Consider the following 455-nt stretch of genomic DNA (forward strand, 5'->3'; position numbering starts at 1 on the left):
CCTTGGCACAAGCACTGCCGCCCAACGCCACCGTGGCCAGCCTCGAGTAAGTGGGGGGGACATGCAGACAGCTCCTGGACAGTGTTCGCCTACTGGGAGCAGCTCAAGGACTCTGCCCTCACGCTGTTCCAGGGGAGGTGACTGCCTGCTGCCTCCTCCACACGCTCCAGTCCCTCGTGTCCCCATTGCGTGTCCCCATCTGGGGACGCTGTAAGGGCATGGTGGCCCGGGGACACACCCAAGCCATCTGGGGAAGCCTGGCACACTGTGTCTTCTACTCGCTGCCCCTTGCTGCCCCTCTCCCTGCTCTCGGGTGCCCGGGCTGGGGGCAGACACAGCACTTGCCTGTCTTAGCTTGCAGGAGAACGCCATTGGAGACGAGGGAATGGCGGGCCCCTCTGCCGCGCTGAAGGTCAAAACATCCCTGGTAGATCTCCAGTGAGTATACAGGCTGG

At 63.5% G+C, this 455-nt stretch overlaps 1 protein-coding gene across 1 annotated transcript in view; it reads left to right on the forward strand.

Annotated features, from left to right (window-relative positions):
• NLRC3 (NLR family, CARD domain containing 3) overlaps window positions 1–455 on the forward strand; it is a gene marked incomplete at its 5' end in the record, with an annotated part of 10510 nt that overhangs the window by 8593 nt on the left and 1462 nt on the right. The window contains one exon of the mRNA XM_010134707.1: window positions 339–438. Within this exon, the coding sequence (XP_010133009.1) occupies window positions 339–438 (100 nt within the window). The remainder of the gene's footprint in view (window positions 1–338; window positions 439–455) is intronic.

The sequence above is a fragment of the Buceros rhinoceros genome, unplaced genomic scaffold (assembly GCF_000710305.1).
Source record: "Buceros rhinoceros silvestris isolate BGI_N320 unplaced genomic scaffold, ASM71030v1 scaffold21734, whole genome shotgun sequence".
NCBI lineage: Eukaryota > Metazoa > Chordata > Aves > Bucerotiformes > Bucerotidae > Buceros > Buceros rhinoceros.